Source organism: Poeciliopsis prolifica, unplaced genomic scaffold (genome assembly GCF_027474105.1).
Source record: "Poeciliopsis prolifica strain line A6 unplaced genomic scaffold, Auburn_PproV2 SCAFFOLD001, whole genome shotgun sequence".
NCBI classification, from domain to species: Eukaryota; Metazoa; Chordata; class Actinopteri; order Cyprinodontiformes; family Poeciliidae; genus Poeciliopsis; species Poeciliopsis prolifica.
This window is the reverse complement of record NW_026562376.1, coordinates 24,428,128-24,445,667: the sequence shown is the minus strand read 5'-3', so window position 1 is coordinate 24,445,667 and position 17,540 is coordinate 24,428,128. Positions and strand designations below refer to the sequence as shown.

Below are 17,540 nucleotides of genomic sequence, written 5' to 3'. Positions count from 1 at the left end.
TGGACTGAAACAAATGATGGATGAAGCTCATTATAAATAAAAGAAACAATGCTTCTGTCTTATTTGTTGACTTATTTGTAGAATCGGAAAGATCCATGTTCTAAAAGAGCGGGCTGCACTCTTTCACTTTGTGTTCTCTCGAGTCTTTTATCCCCCCACAAGAATTACAAAAACAAAGAGAGCGACTCTGTTCCTAATGGAACATGATTGGCTCTCAATGTGACAACACATGCGTTCTGTGAGGACAGGAAATCACTAAGTTATCGGCTTCTGTTTTCAGATGCAGTTGGGAAGCATCGTAGTGTTTAAAAATAGATGTGGACTAAGACACAGGAGGGTGACATTCGCTTTCCACGCCGATACGCGTCCGCATTATGAGCACCTAAGAGCTTCCCCAATCTAAAAATCCATTTCAGTGATACTTGGGGGAGCGCATGCTGGTGCTTTCAGGCCCACTCTGTGTTCAGGTGCCGGCCTCTCGTTCAGCTCTCCATCTTTCCAGGGACTTAACTCCCGTCTCCCTCTGCCTTCCCCACTCGGTCCATCCTCTTCTATTGGCTCTCCGGACCTTTTTTTTTTTTTCCATTCGCCCACTTACCGAGCAATCTCTCCATGTCGTGCAGCAAATTAATTTCAATGACTCGAAGGGAGTGTGGTGAGTCTCAGGTGATTGAGGGGATGGACGGGGATTTGCAAAGCTTCGCTCCAATTTTCCTGCAGTTTCTCTGTCATTGTTTTCTTTCTGAGTCTTTATTGGTCAGATCTTAGCCAAATGAAATGATCTCTGCTCTTCCTCATTTGGTTTGTGGCAAACATCTGGTCTAGTTTTAGTGGTCAGCCTCCCATGTCTTAGTTTGCCTTTGCTGTCACTGTTACTGCTCTATAAAAAAAACTCATTTAAAATAAATAACACTTCACCCGGTGGAGGGGCGAGTTCTGTCCTCTGCTGATTTATGTAGGATCTCAAGATTATGATTGTATTTTATGTAGAGCTAATTTCTTATTTATCTGTTAGATCTTGACTGAACTCTGAACTCGTACGTGGGAGTCAGAACCTACTAAATAAAACCCAAAACATTTGTTTCAACTCGGTATCATAGCAGCGAAACACGTGCCGCGCAGTCAGAAGTGCTGCATGCACACAAACACATTGACCAGTTGTATGGAAATAGAATCAAGACGCCCACAGCAACTTGTTGTTTCCAATTAACATGGGATGTTGAAAAGAAAGGAAATAGTTGCGGGAGAAAACGAAAGATTGTGGTTTTCACTGCACTAAAATTTAAGATCTTAAGACCAAGTAACTTTGTTCTGTTTAATTACTAGTGAGCAACTTATCTCTGAATTGGGAAGAAAACATGTTGTTTTCCTCTGTAGCACTTAAGAAACCTCAGATTTAGTTCAACAAGTAACAGTTGCTTTGTTCAGTTTCAGCGTTTCAAGCAATTTTGCCTCATCTTTTCTCTGGGGATCCATTAGAGTGGGCATTGTTGGATGCTACGGGCTTTGACGAGTTAAGGTATTAATTATTGCATAGGTTCAGTTCAGCCATCTAGAGGTCCATATTGTTCAGTCTTCCATAATATTGAGGAGATGGTCTCTCGATACGAACATCTCTCGTTGTGTTTGATGGTGAGGTGCATGTGTGATGTTCGTGTTTTGGTTGGAACATCCAAACCATAAATATCACTATGATGTTCGTTTCTAGCTGATGTAGAGGTTAGAGGAGGAGGAGGGAGAAGAGGGTTTTGGTCATGTGGTATTTGTGTGGTCTTGGGACAATATCTGCGTTTCCTTTACAAATGTCTGCAAACTTTGTCAATAATCCACTACTGTCAAAAACCCCACAATTTTGCAGCTGCGATGATTCTGTTAAATAAGAAGCACGATTGAAATCACGTGAATAAGTTTGTTCATGCGATACGTTATTAAAAAAAACACATCATCCTCCAACTGTTTCCTGTCGTTTGCTGCTGACAGACAACAGTGAATAAAAGGGGAAAAAATAGACTAGAAAGCTTTTAAAACCAGTGATTACCAGCAGGTGCCTGACCTCCTGGGTCACGAAGTAGAAACTGCGCGTTGAACAGCATCGCTACCTGGTGACCTTCTGAGCCCGCTGAAAGCACAGCACAATGATGGCCGCTGAAATATGGCATAAGGCTAATTTTAATTTAGCCCACATCGGTCTCGTTAAAATGTCTTCAAGGAGTCGGCCAGCCTGACTAATTGGCAAATTATTTCAGCAAAAAGTGCATTGCAGACAGGTTGAACAGTGTAAAGACGAGCATGTGAAAGACTCCATGGGCAATTACCTCGGCAAACAGCTCATTAATTCAAGCGTGTCAGCTTAGCATGGCAAATAACTTCAGGCTCGTCATTTCAAACCGTAATGTAAATCCTGTTTCTGAGCGTAATCTAACGTGATCTGCAGCCACTTTCAAAAGTATTTCAACCTCTGAGGCTCAGCTGTGTGTCAAATGGCTAATGTACATTGCTGGGTTTCTATCAGACAAGCTGTTTTGTGTGTAGTTTTGATTTTATCTGGTATCTGTTGACTTCTATACCTTGACTTGTTCCCCGATGTGGCTATTAGATAATAAATCTAATAAACTAGACTTATTATGACTTTCTATGAACAATTGAATTGAATCATCTATTTTTTCGTTGGGATCAATTAAATGTTTTTGAATTTGAATTATAATCTTCTCTCTGCTCATCTCTACACAACAGCAAAAAAAAAAAAGTCATGAAGAGCACGTGTCTCTCTTCTCCAGAGAGATTCTCGGTGACGTTGTCACAGGTTTGCAGTTTTGCTAAACTTTCCATTTCTGGATGACGATGTCAGACGTCGATTCTCAAGATGTTTAACTTGTCCTTTGTCTCTGTGATGCTGTTTGTTCACTAATGTCCTTTATCAAACCCCAGAGGCCTTCACAAAACTGTAGGATTTTTTTACTGACATTATGTTACAAACATTCCTTACTAATTAGCAGTGAATTTTAATTAGTCGTAACAAGGTTGTGAATGCCAACGCATGCCACAGTTTTTATGGGTAAAACTATTTTTAAAGGGTGTAATCTTCCTTCCGTTTAATAATAATACAATACTTTGTACATGAAATCGCTATAAAACACATTGATGTTTGTTTCTAACTTAACAAAATGATTTATTATTACTTTTTTATTATTATTTTTAACTTCATCATCAAACCCAAATTTCAACTCACAAAGAATCAGTTTGTAATTGTTGGCTGAACACGGCTGGTTGAGCCTCCTTCACTCCCACTGGATCCGTAACCTTTACATTCAAATGAGCCATTTTACCTTCAGACCAGCAGAGAAAATGGTTCTCAACCTTTTGGGGAAAAAAAAAGGCAACTTATAATTTTGATGAACAACCACTGCGGGAAATGTGTCATTCTTAAATGACCACTATTTTAATTGATTATTTTTGTGTTTTAGGTTTATCTGCATAGGAAGTGTCAGCAGCAAGGCAGTTCAAAGTGCAACACATCATGAAAAAACATCATAAACGTGTCATGAAGTTAACGATTGTGTAAGCCAGGGTCAGACATTGCGACTTGTCAAGTGCGATTATCAAAATCAAACATGTTGCTCATTTTGACATTTAAAATGAGAACAATTAAATAGAAAAACATTGCAACACAGAAATGTAGCACTGATGAAAAGTTTGTTTAATTCCTTCCTTTAGGGTGTTAGTTTTAAAAAGTACTTTTAATTTGACAAACAAGCCTCATCAGAACGCATATTCCAATTTATTGAATATGACTGTCTAAATATAAATGTAATATCTGGTGCTGAAGGTTGCATGTCATATCTCAAAAACGTTGAGGCCCGTTTATGTCTTGGTACTGGTCATGATTGATTGCTGATAGTTGGGTCGTCCTGGATGGGCTTCAACGGTATTGTATCATTTATCGCGATACATTTGTTATGATAAGAATCATGGTTTATTATTGTCACAATACATTCCAAATTGATCACGTTTAAAAAAAACTGTCCATATTGTCGACAATCGTTTTACTATTTTCTAAATGTTATTATAATTAATATACATTTGAAATTATGATTAAGAGGAGTTAATGTGTGCATCTTAGTGATACAAATCACACTTTTATATGTGCCTGGTGACCTGAAAAAGAATCTTTAGGAGCAGTATTTGTGTTTGTGGGGCTGTTGTTGTGCACCATGCAGTGACAGCCGTACAGTTTTCACACTATATTTATTTTCTCTGGTCTTTTTTTTAATCTGTTCTCTCCAGTGGAATTCCAGGAAAGAAATGTGGCACCATCATCATTAGAGCAGAGGAGCTGAGCAACTGCAGGGTAAGAGTCAGACTTTAAGCCACTGTCACCCCCCCTCCCCCTCCGCCCTCGTTCTCATCTCTCTCTCAGTCGGCTTGTTCTTTTCTCGTTTAAACCAGAAAGTCGTAATTGGCTTACAGTGGGATTCTGTCAGGACTATCAAACAATTTTCACAAACAACGTCTCATGGATTTGGCTTCTGTTGGGATGAATCTGAATACTTCGGATCAGGTGCGGCTAAGTCGTCGCTAGGACGACGGTTTCACAGCAGACGTCAGTGAAGAAAATTGGTTTGAAACGTAAACAACATCGGGTACAATCTTCTTTCTCCCAAGAAGAAAGATTTTCTTAGGTTCGAGGTTAGAAAGAATCTAACCTGTAAATTCTGTCACAATGTGTCATCACACTTTAAATGTGAAAAATGTCATTATTGCAAAAGACTGGAATGTAATTTTGGTTGATTATTGCCAGATATTATTTTTGTCATTGACCTTTTTTTTTATAAAAAAAAAAAAGTGTTAATAGAGATGTGATGTTGTGATGACTGCTTGAAGGTAGAATTTCAAAAAGTTTCTTAAAGAGATAGAGGCCCAATATCATGGCATTAAATTGCAAAGCAAATTGTCTTTTAAGTTGCATTTGATATTTATAGCATTTTTATGACAACTGAAGGTAACATAGTGACTTGATTGTGCTTATGTGCCGGGAAAGTCCATAATACTTCCCCTTTAAAACAGTAAATCTGGCATTTCACACTCCTGATCACTCGACGCAAACATGCAGATATTTTCAACTTTACTTTACAGAGTACAGGAAACTAAACCAATCAAAAAAAGAAAAAGATTCCCATCAGACCATCATTTCGTAGACATTGTGGCAGCACAGTGCCACAATGTCCTGATGGACATCAAAACTTCCGTGAGAAGACGTCTGTCGGAGACAAAAGCCCAAAACCTTTGACGTTTGATCCCACACAAGCAGGCGTAGAATTCAGGTCCATGCCGGCCGGGTGGAAGTCGAGAGACGGTGCGTTCAGGCCACAGCAGGCGAGTCATTCCTAATTTCAGGGCATTCCAAATTTAAGAATTCACTGTTTCATAAAGAAACAAAGGTACCACTACCACAGTCTGTTGTTTTTATCACTGCAGAAAAAGTTCCACATATTCCTCTGTTTGAAGTATGATGGAATGATGTGGCTTTTCTGTGAAGCTTGATCGGGTTGAATATTACGTAAAATGACAGACTATTAACTACGTCGTTATCGTTTTAGAAATGGGCAGGTTAAAATAAATTGCGGTGGGAATATTTGACCACGGAGGTCGAAGTGACAGACAATGAAAAAGTCTCACTCGGCCTCTGGTTGCCATGACGTTTGATGGTGTCTGACTGCAGCAGATGTCCTCAGATGAGATCAAAAGTCGGAAAAGAGGTGAAAGTTTTTAACGAACAGATGATCCTCAGAGGAATGAAGAAAAATGCAATGTTTAATAATATCACATGGTTTTGTAATATTGAAGTGAAGCCACTGGACAATGGATTGTCAACACATTCCAATGATCTAATGTCACCATGTGCACTGTTTTGTGTTTCGGATCCCTCATTTAGTTCCCTTTGAAAATATTAGCTTTTTAACCAGTGTCTAGATATTTACATCTTTCGTTGTTCTCAGTAACACGTGTTTCTGTTTCTCCTGTTTAGGAGTCGGTGATGCTTCAGTTTTGTGGCAACAAGTTGGATAAGAAGGACTTCTTCGGCAAATCGGATCCTTTCCTCGTGTTTTACCGCAGCAACGAAGACGGGTCGTAAGTCCTTCAAGGCATTTTTTCCTTTTTTGTTTTGTCTCGTCTTGGTGATTGGAGAGATCCAGCCATGTCGATGTGACGCATGTGAACAACAGAAAGCACAGCCGGCACGTAAAGATGACTTTAACATACACGGAGGCCCGAGCGCGGCTGTCTTCACGCTCCAAAAGCTCCTATGCAGAGTGATTTGTCTCTGCGACGTTACATAAGGCTTGTTGATGTATATGTGACATTCTCCCCCCCCCCGACCCCCCCTTCTTTCATCACGAGGAGGCAGTAGATGAGCCGATAAAACAGGACAGAGTTGACAAGAAGAAAACAAAGAGGGGAGTGATGGATAAGATGGAATTAAGTGCGAAACTTTGTGCGGAGGTCTTTTTTCTTTTCTTTTTTTTTCTTCCCCTGCCCCGCAGATGCTTGTCATTCAAGTCGACTTGAGCGTCTCACACTTAACACGTTCTCTTTAGAGCAGCTGGGTTTGTACTGATGCGGCCTAAATGCCCCGCTGCAGGGTATAACAGCAGCACAGTGTGGTAACAAAGAGCCAGTCTAGATGCGGCAAAAAAAAAAAAAAAAAAAAAAAAACAGTTATTGACAAAGAGCAAAGAGCTGCATGCTTTGCTGGGCTATTATTATGTTTATCGTTTTTTTGTCAACTTAACACTTCTATATGTCTCACAGCTACACCATCTGCCACAAAACAGAAGTGGTGAAGAATACCCTGGACCCGGTGTGGCAGGCTTTCAAAATTCCCGTCAGGGCGCTGTGCAACGGAGACTATGACAGGTACAACGCACCCCACAGCGGGAGCCCTGCAAGCCCTCGGCAACTGGTTACAGATAATTGGAGCGTCTTTAGGATTCCAAATTCTAGAGCCGCCGAAGTATCCAGGTGATACGAGGCGACAGAGAGATGAATTATCTTATGAAATCTCAGTAAACACGTCAGGTAAAAGTCGAAAAGCACAACAATGGGGTTCCTAATGTACTACGGGAAAAAAAGCTAGTCTGTTAGGAAACTTAAAGTGCCTCAAATGAAGGAATAAAAGTGACATAAAAATACACTTTTCCTCACACTAATAGTGAGCTCTTTGAGCTGATAATGAATCTTAAGTGTTGAACTTGTTTTCTACCTTTTCTTTCTCTCAACAGGAGCATTAAGGTGGAAGTTTATGACTGGGACAGAGATGGAGGGTGAGGGTCTATTTTATTATGTCATGGCCCATATGTTATTACATTTTGGTATGCCATTATTTAATTAAATTCATCCGACATTAATGGCTCCTTCTCACCAATAAAACCTGTGCTGAATATATCTATTGAAGAACTAAGAAGGGCTTACAATCACAGATCACACTGAGAGGAATCATCCCACCGCTTCTTGTTTTATAGAGAAAAAGAAACACGTGTTTAGTGTCAGTTTTACACTTTCAAACACATAGAGATGAATCCATATTTCTGAAAAAAATGACACCTTTTATGCTTTTTAAATCATGGTTGGTTTTTTTAAAAAATACCAACAAACTTAATTGGTAGAAAATATGTACCAATTATCTAGAGAAAGAGACCTTAAACTAAATCCTCAACACCGCAGCTTTAAATTCTGCAGCATTCTTCGTCTCCCGGTGGCTGCATTTCTGTTACATCCACAATTTCATACTGTAAATTTGCTTGATGGAAATACGGCAAGTTGCATCTCTGCTCTTTCCGTAAACATTTTGGTGCTTTTATGTGTCCGTGCCAAAATTATTTATTTCGCAAAACTGCAGTGGAAACACTACATTCACTTCACACGAGTCGCATGATCAACAGCCAGATGCTGCCACTGACGGAAACCACAAAGAAGATGACAGGAAGTGATAGGAGGGTCACAGCGTGCCATGTTTTAAAGATTTGTTGCGTGAACAAATGTATTAATATGTGATTTTAATTGTGTTTCTTATTTAATGGAAACATCACAGTTGCAAAATTTATTAATTTTTTTGTTGTTTTTGCTTGTTTTGACATGCTTCAACAGTTCTGTTTTTATGATAATGACTGGGGATTTGTTCCCACCGGAGTTTAAATACTAGCGTCTGTTCTGCTCCAACAGGAAGTTAACCAGCTTCTAATGTTCTATCTGCAGTTTTCTTCTGAAGCATTTGTTTTCTCTTTCAGTTTTTTCATGAGTCAGTTGTTAGTAAATGTGTTTTTAAAAAAACTGGCATCTTTCCATTAAGCTACTTTATTGTTTTTAGTTTCAATTTGTACAATTTTATGGTTTGTGGAAATGCAGCTGCTGGTGACGAGTGTTTGTTCACTTGATGCGTTTGCCGAAGACAAAAAAAAAAAAAGAGGAACCTTAAAACTGCCAAAATGGGACGCCTCTCCACTTTTGTTCACATTTTGAGAAGAAGGACGTTGCGCTCGGGGTCTTCTTCAGAGGTTTTATGGACATTCTTGGTACAGTACCACCGCAGGCATGAACGGATTTCTCAAAAGGGTTTGGTTTGTTTGACACAGAGGAGTGTTTATGCGAACCACACCGGCTGAAAATGTAACAAATGTTGCAGTTCTGTTCCAGAATTGAACCGTGTCCACCAAACTATCCGGCGTTTGAGTCACCTTGAGTTTTCTCCGTCGTCTATAATAATAATTCCCTTCCCAGCCTTGTGTGCAGATCTGTTTGTTCCTGTTGGTCTCCCCCCATGGTGGAGAAGTCAGAGTTTAAACTTTAAAAATCTCCACCGTTTTTAAATATGTAAAAGAACGACATCACTTCTTTATTAACCCTACTCACTCCCATATTTACATTAAGACCAAAAAACTATTAATAAACTGGAGCTGTTGCAAACAAAGGTGGATCTTGGCTCGTATTATCTTACTGTCACACAGTGAGCAGGAGCGTAAAACAAGTAAAAAAAGATCAATCTTTCAAGCTGGCAGTTAGAGAGCTGAAAGAAACGTTGATATCTGGTCTCCATAACAACCTTTTATTTTAAGACTTATTTATAAATCTTCATAAGAGGTGCCAGTAATTGTATATTGGATGCCTTCAAAGCAGAGATTTTTTCAGACCTGATTCTGCCTTTTTAGTGTAAACTACACAAAGTATCTGACTGGATGTGTTTGTTCCACTGAGCTCCCAATGATACCCGACTCTAATTTTAAACACCTTTCATTACCTCAATGAAATTAAAAAACTGCCAACTGGCCCCATGACGACAGAGGCCACACAGCTTATCACTGATACTTCTGATTACTTCTCTAATCTTTTTATGATCCCATATTCTACGGAAGACGATTAGTGCCACTGGTTCTGACTTTCATCTTGTCTTTTTTTCTCTGTATTTTGACTTTTTCTCAAACTGTTTAAGTTTTGGGAAAAAGTCAAAATTCTAACTTTGACTTTAAGAATTCTAACTTTAATCCCCTGACATCAAATGTAAGAATACTGAGGGGAAAAAAAAAAATCAAACTTTTTTTTTTTTGGTGGCCCTAATCTTCTTCCATATGAACATATTGAACTTAGAGTGAAACGTGAGCATATTTTTGCTGTTTTTTTGTTGTTGTTTTTAACAGACATGACTTCATCGGCGAGTTCAGCACCAGCTACAGAGAAATGTGCAGAAGCCAATCACAGTTTCACATCTATGAGGTGATATTCTTCACTCACACACACCACATGCACACACACAAGCCCACTTTCTTTTTACTTCACTGGGAAACTGCGAGAAAGCAGGTGTTCCTTCAACTTTTGACGGGAACGTTTTCTGTTCCCGTGGACAAATTCCACCCAATCTGAGTGGAAACTCAGCAGAAGTGGGGAAAACATAAGTACTCTCTGCATGACTCATTTGTCTTGATTTTAATCAGACAAATCAGGTCAATTTGACCCGGCAGTCAAGTTGATGAGTAAAAAATATATTTTTTAAAAATGTCCAATTCTGTACTTTTCCTTGCAGCTGTGAACCATATCCCTCCCCACACACACACAAACACACATAGAGGCTTTTGTCAATTCATTCTGTCCCTCGACATGACCACACACTCAACCTAATTCCAATTAGAGATAAGAAAGGGCTGGAAAGCACTTTATCTAACGCTTTATCAAAATAAATAAATAAATAAATAAAACACTTGCACGCACCAATAAGCTTGCTACATGTGCAGTGATAAAAGCTCTGTACTCAGCAGCAACTTTCAGTGTTGGGCTGAACTGTTCTCACTGATGTTTTTTTTTTCTCTTTTTTTTTCCAAACATTTCATCTTGAATGCAAACAAACAAAGCCACAGCTGCAGACTTTTATTTTCTTAGTCACTACAAAGATGAGTTCCTACTGCATGATTGACAGCGATGGTTTCTCAATGATGAAGCTGGTGGCCATTTCTAACTTTGCTTTTTACGGAAAGAAACCTTCACTAAGTATCTTTGACCACAAGGACATATGAGCATTTGAAGCATCAAGGAGAGTTACAGCTCCGCTCTTTCCAGCGAGAGATATTATAACCAATTACAATCGCTGGTTTTTGTAAAATTCTGACTTGCCTATAGTGGTTTTGATCACGTTATTGTTTTTCTGCTTTCTGCATCAACACTTTGTTGTTTTTTAGGTAAAATAACACAATAAAAAACAAAAGCAGCCCAATTTTATGTCACAATTTCTCCCTGCATCACCAGCATGATACAAGCTATCAGGTTATAGGAAAGATGTATCTGTATGGATAAGGTCAACAACTACAACAAAACAAAAAACAGCAAGGGCCAACAATATGTGTCTCTGTACATGTAAGCAACGCTCTTCCCTTTCTGAAAATAAATAAATAAATCTCCTCTGTTGGTTAATGTCACTTCCACAAACAAATGCTAAGTCCAAATGTACGCAATATATTCAGAGGAACAGCTTCTTTCTATTTGAAGTTCTAAGTTAAACCTGTTCATCCAAAGCAAATAGCCAGTCACTCATTTAGTCCCAGGGGCTTGCTTGCAAGCTAGCTGTGCTGCTATCTAGCTATGTAGCTATCTACATAAAAGCTTTGCACTCTGCTCTGCTCGCTAGCTCCATTGCTAGCTAGCTACACAGCTAGCCAGCTCTATTGCTATTTGTCTTGCCAGTTCCAGTCCAGCATGAAATTTCCGTCAGCATTTTAATCAAACTTGGTTGTAGTTGTTCACTTTAAGATGTAATGCTAACGTACCGTTTCATCCATTGTTTCTGTACAATATGTGACATTGTTTAGTTGTTTATCTTGTAAGAGCATAAAATGAAACGCTCCATCTGACTCGCTTTTGTTCAGTTTGCCAAAAATGCACATGCACTGCCTCACGGTGAGCGGGGGAATCTATTCAGCACCTTTTTTTCCAGACTAAAAAAAAGGTTTAATTAGGGGTAGTTTAAAAAACAACTCACTTTAAAGTTTTGTTTTGCTTGTGCTGACAAGAAGGAATATAGCAGCAATTATTCACTAATTAGCAGTCTAAGCATAAATCTGAAGGAGCCCTGCTGACATTAACCCTCCTTTAAGATTCAAATATCCAAACATACTTCATCAAGCATCCTACACTGGTCGCCCTCTGGTTTATTGTTAAGGTTTTGTTTGGTTTTAGTACTGTATTTTTAATTTAGTTTAATCTTTAAATGTATATGTTGTTAAATGAAACCTGTCTTGCTAGCTTTCAAGCTGACCTGCTAGCTAGATAGAAAGCTAGCTAGCTAGCTGGCAAGGTGTTGGTCATATTTTACAGTTTTTGTGTTAGAAACACACTGCTTTCTCTTTTACTGTAGGCTGGATCATATATCACTAAAACTAATCCAGTGGATGGATGACTTTTGAAAATCTGCATTCGTTCAGAATTACGCGAACAAATTGCTCTGACTTTTATGCAGCTACTTTATAACCTAATAGAATCGCTTCAGTGTGAGTCTGGGCAATAGAAAAGCCGTTTTTTAAAATTTTTTATTTCCTTGTTATAATCTGCTGAATTACTGAAGTCAGCCTTCCTCGTGTCCTCGAGCGTTTACCTAACTGTTCCATTAGCTCTGCTAAAGCATAACTCTCTGGAGACTAAGACTCAGTAAAGCTGCTTAGGAAGAACAACTTCCATCATTTTAGTATAGAGACAGAAGTCTAGGAAGAAGGGCAGCCTTTTTTCTAAATGCTTCAAGTTATACGCCATCAGTTTTTTTTTCACTTTTCACAGTTCTTTTTTCTCTCTCTCTCTCTCTCTGACTATAGATAGAGTCAACCCTGATATTAAGTGTGAGCTTGTTCAAATATATTCCCCCTGTGTGATGCTGTTTTATCTGGGCTCTTTTGGGAGCAGCGTCCTGAGGTCTGTGGAAAAAGGCTTTGTAAAGGAAGAAAAAAAGGAGAAAGTAAATTCAGTAATTTCTTTGCTTTTCATGTGGGGGTAGAGATTGTCTATGGTAATGCTTATTAAAAAGGCATTTAGTTCAGCTTTGCTAAATAGTCTGGGTTAATTAAAACTTGAGGGGCCAGGAGTCACTCGAACTTTGACTGCCGCAGAGTCATTAAGACTCAACAATTTTCACTCAGGCTTTAAAAACAGGCTTATGTCTCCACAGGTGCTAAATCCCAAAAAGAAAGGGAAGAAGAAGAAGAAGTACCAAAACTCAGGAACGGTGAGTGAAAACGGGTTGAAACACAAATACTATACTGTATGTCAAAATACATGTGAAAATATTACAGTTTGATAACAATATGCAATGATGTTAATTAGAGGAGCAAAAACTCTCATCTAATTTTGCTGCTAAGAAAAACATTGAGATTATGTTATTTAGCTTATGTTATTTAGCTTGCCAGCTGTGACATTATTTCAACATGTTAAGGGGTCGTATAGAAACTGTTTTAATCACTGTTTCATTTGAGGAAGTTTGATGCAAACCAGGATTTTATTTCGTCTAAACAGGAAGTGAGGGAGGCAGGTGGGGGAGAATCTGGTGCATAAACAGTTGAAAACAACTGGACAGATTGATAATGTCTTAATGAGTAGCTGTGTGGTATTAACACTACTAAGAATTGATGGGAATACTTTAGGTTGATTATCTTGCCAGAAAAACAAATCTTAAAAAGAAAAACTCCCTGTATCTGTTTCTCGCTTATTAGTTTTATTTCTAAAGCATTACAGAGCTCCACTTTGGCTGCCGCGACTTGTAAACACGCTTCCACTTTGATCCACTGGAGTGGTGAGAAAGCAATTAGTGAAGGCACATATCTACCTAAAACATCTGTTTGATCAGGCTTTTCAACAGCACCTATGTTGACGGCGAGTGTTTCTATCCTCACCATATGGACAAACAGCTAAATGAAATCAGTGACAGTCCAGAACGGAGAGCTTTTGTGATCATTCATCCTAATTATTGTTTAAATGAAAGAGAAGAGAGGTCAAAATCTAAAAAAGCCATCTTTGAAATAGTAAAATTAGTTTTACACGCTTGACCTTTCAGAGTCACATAAAGACAGTTACAAATACAGCCTTCTGCTACCTGAAGAAGGTTGGTAGAGGCTAAGGGATCACACTGCCAAAACACCAAATCTTACTAAGTCATTCTGTACTCGTCCCACTGGCAGATTATTTCACTTATGGCAAGGGGAAATTGTGTTGTGATAATCAATTTTTTTCATCCATGTAAAATAATTATTTACTGAAAACAAGCTCCTATGTCCTGCTGGGAAATCACTTGTAAGTTCGTTTTATCTTATTTCAAGTGCACTAGAAACGAGACGATAAATACTTGGTAAGATTTTTGTGTTTTTTCAGTGTTTGTCTTTTATTGCATTGATTAGATTGTGCAGCAGTACTTCGAATATAGATCAGACAAACAAATCTGGAACAAACTTCCAGAAAACTGCAAAAGCAGCTGAAACAAAGTCCCTTTAAATAGAGCCTAAAACCCACCTGTTCAGAGTGACTTTTGACCTTTAATAACTGGAACATTGAGCAACATATTTGACTTGACAAGCTCCATTAGATGCTACTGCTGTTCACAGCTGTGTTTGCAATGTTTCTTTATGGTTTTGAAAGCCAGTGTTGTTGAAATGTGTCACACAAATGAACTTGATGGATTGATTACAAAGTGAGGCTTCCTGCTTCCTGTCTGACCCCCGTGCTCTTCTGACTGGCAGGTGACCCTCCTGTCCTGCCTGGTGGACACTGAGCTGTCCTTCCTGGACTACATCAGAGGCGGGTGAGTTCCCACCGACTGGTACGAAGTCGAACAGGATTAGGCGTTGCTCTCATCATTAAATCTTGTGTCACTCGCAGTTATTAGTGTCGACTCTGCGGCGGCTCAGCCGGGCAGATTACCGGCTGCGGCGTTATCTCCGGGCCCCAACATTAAGACAGACAGCTGCCGATAACCTGCTGCTTTAATTGCTCTCTGCCGCACGCTTTGAAAACACGCTGCGGCGTAATCTGGCATGATTGATGGTTCCATGTTTCTCCTTATGCCATTTATTTTCTTTTTGTAGGACACAGATTAATTTCACGGTGGCGATTGATTTCACGGCATCAAACGGTGAGTGTTTCGCTGCTTCGCTCTTGTAATTGCATCTCCTCGGTGTATCGAACGCATGAAAGTTTGGCAGTTAAAAGATCAGATATGTGCAAATTGAAGTCATAGGGGAGTTCCTAGTCTGTCAGCCTGGCTTAATGACTTAATTCAGCTGCAAAAAAGAAAATTAAGAGTGTAAAATTCACTCTTAGAAGTTTGTCATTTCAAACTTTGGAGTTTTACTTCGGAGCACTTTGCCTCGTCAGTAAATCCCTGTGCTTGCATTTCTATTTTATTTATTTTTTTGTTTCTACAAATTACATTTCCAGCCTGTCGGGCTGCTTCTGGAAGCCAGATGAGGAACATCAAGAAGAAGAGAGACAAACACAATTAGTTGTTCTGTGCAGAAGACTTCGTCATAGATGATTGATTGACTCTTTCTGGCAAAACGTGATTTAGCGGATTAATACAGAGTTAAACAATTTCAGAGCTTACATAACAGCAGGAAGAATGGATGAGTTTCTGTACTGTAATCGAATCAGACTCCCACCGCGCTGTCTTTGAGGAGGCTGAACACTCGGAATAAACCGAACAATATCCACAACCAGGTTTTCCATGAGCATGAACTAATAACGTTACGCTAGAATCTAAAATTGGTTTCCTTTTTTCTGTTTGCCATTTTTTTTATACCACAAATGTTAGTAACATGATGTAGAGGGTGGCAGAGGACTCACAATTGTACCTAGATATGAGTAGCACTACTTTTACATACTTTTTCCTGAGGGAAAAGGATCTTGTTGTGAAAATAAGCTTTAAAGTGGCAGCATTCTGTGTTTCCAGTTACATAGTACCGTTTTATTACAAAATCAAGTAACTGTTACCTTCAGCTGTAAACATGACTTTAAAGAAGTTTGACTTCATAATTTAACACCTTGAAAGTGGGAACTGTATCTTTAAGAAACTCCTGCTCTTTCTGAAGCTCTGCTAGGGCTAAAAACGATTATTCTGGTAATTGGGTGTTCTTTTGATTATTCTGACAATTAAACGAATAATTGCATAAAAATTGAATCAAATAAATCATAACGGCAGGGTCAGTAACGGATATTAACGTCGGGGCAATTCATAGTCAGAAATGAGAGCGTTGCGCAACACAAATAGTCACCCGGCCAGAACATGGCGCGCTAAATAATAAAACATAATTTAGCGAAGCTTTGAGGCAGATAATTTGCCTCGAGGAATTTTAATACTCGAGGAACTCGAATCTTTCAAGGAATCGTCAACTCCACCTTTAACTCCACCTCCAGAAATTCATCACAAGATGGCTCCTCTATTAACCCTTTAACAACGTTTTTACCAACGACTGAAGGATTTCTTAAAGATGGTTGAAAGAATCAAAGTATGTTTTCGATGAAAGATTGACATTATGACATAATATGAAGCTGAAAAAGTTGATTTTACGTAATAACCCTCCTTCAACGTTTTCACCAGCCGCCATAAAACTGGAATATTTCTGCAGGGCATTTTCAACATTCTTAGTCTGGCTTTTAACTAATATTGACCTCATTGTCTTCAGGTTCTTCCATTTGAAACGCGCCAAGTTTTCAAATTCTGGAACCCGAAGTCGAAACATAGCTTACTTCTCCCTAATCTAAATCCTGCACACTGATGTGGTGGAGTGGTGCCAGAACCTGCTCTACATTCACTCTTCTCTGCGGTTTGTCCAGCCCCAAGTTACAGGGATAAATGGACCTGCTGTGTTTCTCTGTCAGCTCATTTTTATGGAGGCAAAGCATCACATCAAACCAGTGAAATTCCTCATTATAAATTCAATAACTGTAATTACTTTCAGCTTTTGGATTTCAGATTCCTGACAGATGTATGCGCTGCAACATAGTTGCCATAGCACCCACAAATCATGAGACATGTTTTATATACTTTTTTTGTGGAGTTGGAGCATGTAAAACATGGTTATAACTGTTATATATTATGTAACAATTTTGAAGATAAGTAAAAAAAAAAAAAAAAGAGAGAGACATTTTGGAAAAGTCGATTTAAGAGAGTTGCAGATATCTGAAAATGCTCAGTAGGTAAAAACGGCCTCTCGGCTGCTCCACTGGGGACATAAATGGGTCATTCTCAGGGTCCTGCAGGACACGGTGAAAGATGGATCATGTGGACCATTAAGAAAACGTGTATGGAGCAGTTTCTACCACAAGCACAATATTAACCCCCAGAGGTGTCACATAAAACTGAATACAATATGCTGAGAATTGTTTCAAAGTTTGAGGGGGCAATATTGTGTTTTTCAGCCTCATAGTCATTTTGTAGTCAAGTATATGTATTGACTTGTGTTTATATAAAAAATCCTGCATATATCAAATGTGATTCATTTCTTGAAATTGGGCATCTGTCTCTTTAAGAACTCCCGCTCTTTCTGAAACTCCACCTTCAGGAAGTTATCAGAACATGGCTCCTCTATTAACCCTTTAACTAAGTTTTTCACTGAGGAGTAGCTCCTGTGATGAACTCAGCAGATGCTCAGTTCCTCCAGGTGTTTGCTAATTGCTGCTAGCTAGTCTGAAGGAGCTGAGTGGGGGAGTGCTGCTCTGGTAGGTGGGAACTCAGAAGCTTGGAAACTGCAGCTCGGAGGAGGAGCTGCTTCTCAAAGGCGGGGCTAGGTCCACCCACGCATTTTGTACAGTTGAATGGTTGCCATGGAGAGGAAAGGATTTCTCAAACATGCATGAAAGAATCACAGCAAAACTTGATATAAAGGTTAAAACAAGCAATTTGACATAATACTGCCCTTTTTTAAGGTTTTTACACAAGGCTTCTTGCCCTGAATAAAACAAAAGACTAATTACACACGCTGGTTATTTCCTTTAAAATATTCCAGCAGTTATCTAGAAGTAGTGGT

General features: G+C 39.0%; 1 protein-coding gene across 1 annotated transcript in view; it reads left to right on the top strand.

Annotated features, from left to right (window-relative positions):
- LOC129358182 (copine-8-like) overlaps positions 1–17,540 on the top strand; it is an 82,534-nt gene that overhangs the window by 42,201 nt on the left and 22,793 nt on the right. The window contains exons 7-14 of the mRNA XM_055027062.1: positions 4,285–4,348; positions 6,026–6,129; positions 6,811–6,915; positions 7,281–7,322; positions 9,690–9,765; positions 12,695–12,751; positions 14,256–14,317; positions 14,601–14,647. Of these exons, the coding sequence (XP_054883037.1) occupies positions 4,285–4,348; positions 6,026–6,129; positions 6,811–6,915; positions 7,281–7,322; positions 9,690–9,765; positions 12,695–12,751; positions 14,256–14,317; positions 14,601–14,647 (557 nt within the window). The remainder of the gene's footprint in view (positions 1–4,284; positions 4,349–6,025; positions 6,130–6,810; positions 6,916–7,280; positions 7,323–9,689; positions 9,766–12,694; positions 12,752–14,255; positions 14,318–14,600; positions 14,648–17,540) is intronic.